General features: G+C 56.6%; 1 protein-coding gene across 1 annotated transcript; it reads right to left on the bottom strand.

Annotated features, from left to right (window-relative positions):
- Positions 1-34: 34 nt before the first annotated feature.
- Positions 35-652, bottom strand: GNI_065630 (putative Gag-pol polyprotein; the record flags this gene model as incomplete). The annotated part of the gene is made up of 1 exon (XM_011131835.1): positions 35-652. The coding sequence occupies one exon, from the start codon at positions 650-652 to the stop codon at positions 35-37; it is 618 nt and encodes a 205-aa protein (XP_011130137.1).
- Between the last annotated feature and the right edge of the window lie 334 nt (positions 653-986).

Here is a 986-nt window from a genome sequence, read left to right as displayed (position 1 = left end):
GTCATGGCCTGCCGCCACCACTTGCCATCCTTCTTCACTCCAGGCACTCCTTGCGGTCCAGCTGCCGGTACTCTCTCATAAAGTCGTCTTCCGACACAAGGTGTCTCCCCAGCAGTTGGCCCACGTGGCCTATCACTCTACCGCCCAAAGCCATTGCCTCGATCTCTGCGTCGCACTCTTCCGCTGCGTACCGCGACAACCAGTCCGCCATGTTATTCTTCTCTCCTGACAGGAACTCTAAGGTGAGGTTGAACCTGCTGAGCGCCAGCGCCCAGCGGAACACCTCCCCTTTGTCTGCTCCCGCAAGGTAGCGTAGGTTGGCGTGATCTGTGCGTACGGTGAAATGATGCAGCGCTACGTAGTCGCACCACTCCTCTACAGCCCACTTGACGGCGAAGAGCTCCCTCTCTCTCGTATCCCACTTCCTCTCCGCGTCGGTGAACTTCTTAGACGCGAACTCTAACGGGACCTCTCTGCCTTCTTGCACCTGCTTCAACACCGCGCCAATGCCAACCTCCGAGGCATCTGTTTCGATGATGAGCGGCGCTCCTGGTACTGGCTTGTGGAGCAACGACGCACCGGCTACCGCCTGCTTCATGAATGCCTCTCCTCGGGCATCCGACCAGACGAACAACCTGCCCTGGCCTAGCATGTTGGCCGTGTCAACACAATAACAAGAAGAATACGACGAACGAACTATGCGAACCAGAACCGACGCGGCATAAGTTTACAGAAACAACTAAGAACTGGACGCAAGGTACTTCTGGTTCGCAAGGTACTAATAGGAGGCATCTTGTTCAGGTTGATGCCAATTCAGAGTTCAGGTATCCACTAGTGACGATGCCCGGTTTAGTCGTGTCGGCAACAAATCGTGGAGGGCTGGCACCTCTTCCGGCGCCCCTGCCTACTGACACACCAGACGGGGGGAATGGCTCGTGTCGGGGTGGTTTTTTTGTGCCACTCGTTGAGCCGTCGCTTTTGGGTGT

This window comes from Gregarina niphandrodes, assembly GCF_000223845.1.
Source record: "Gregarina niphandrodes unplaced genomic scaffold scaffold00011, whole genome shotgun sequence".
Taxonomy (NCBI): domain Eukaryota; phylum Apicomplexa; class Conoidasida; order Eugregarinorida; family Gregarinidae; genus Gregarina; species Gregarina niphandrodes.
Note: the sequence above shows the minus strand (reverse complement) of the source record. Positions and strands in the feature narration are given on the sequence as shown.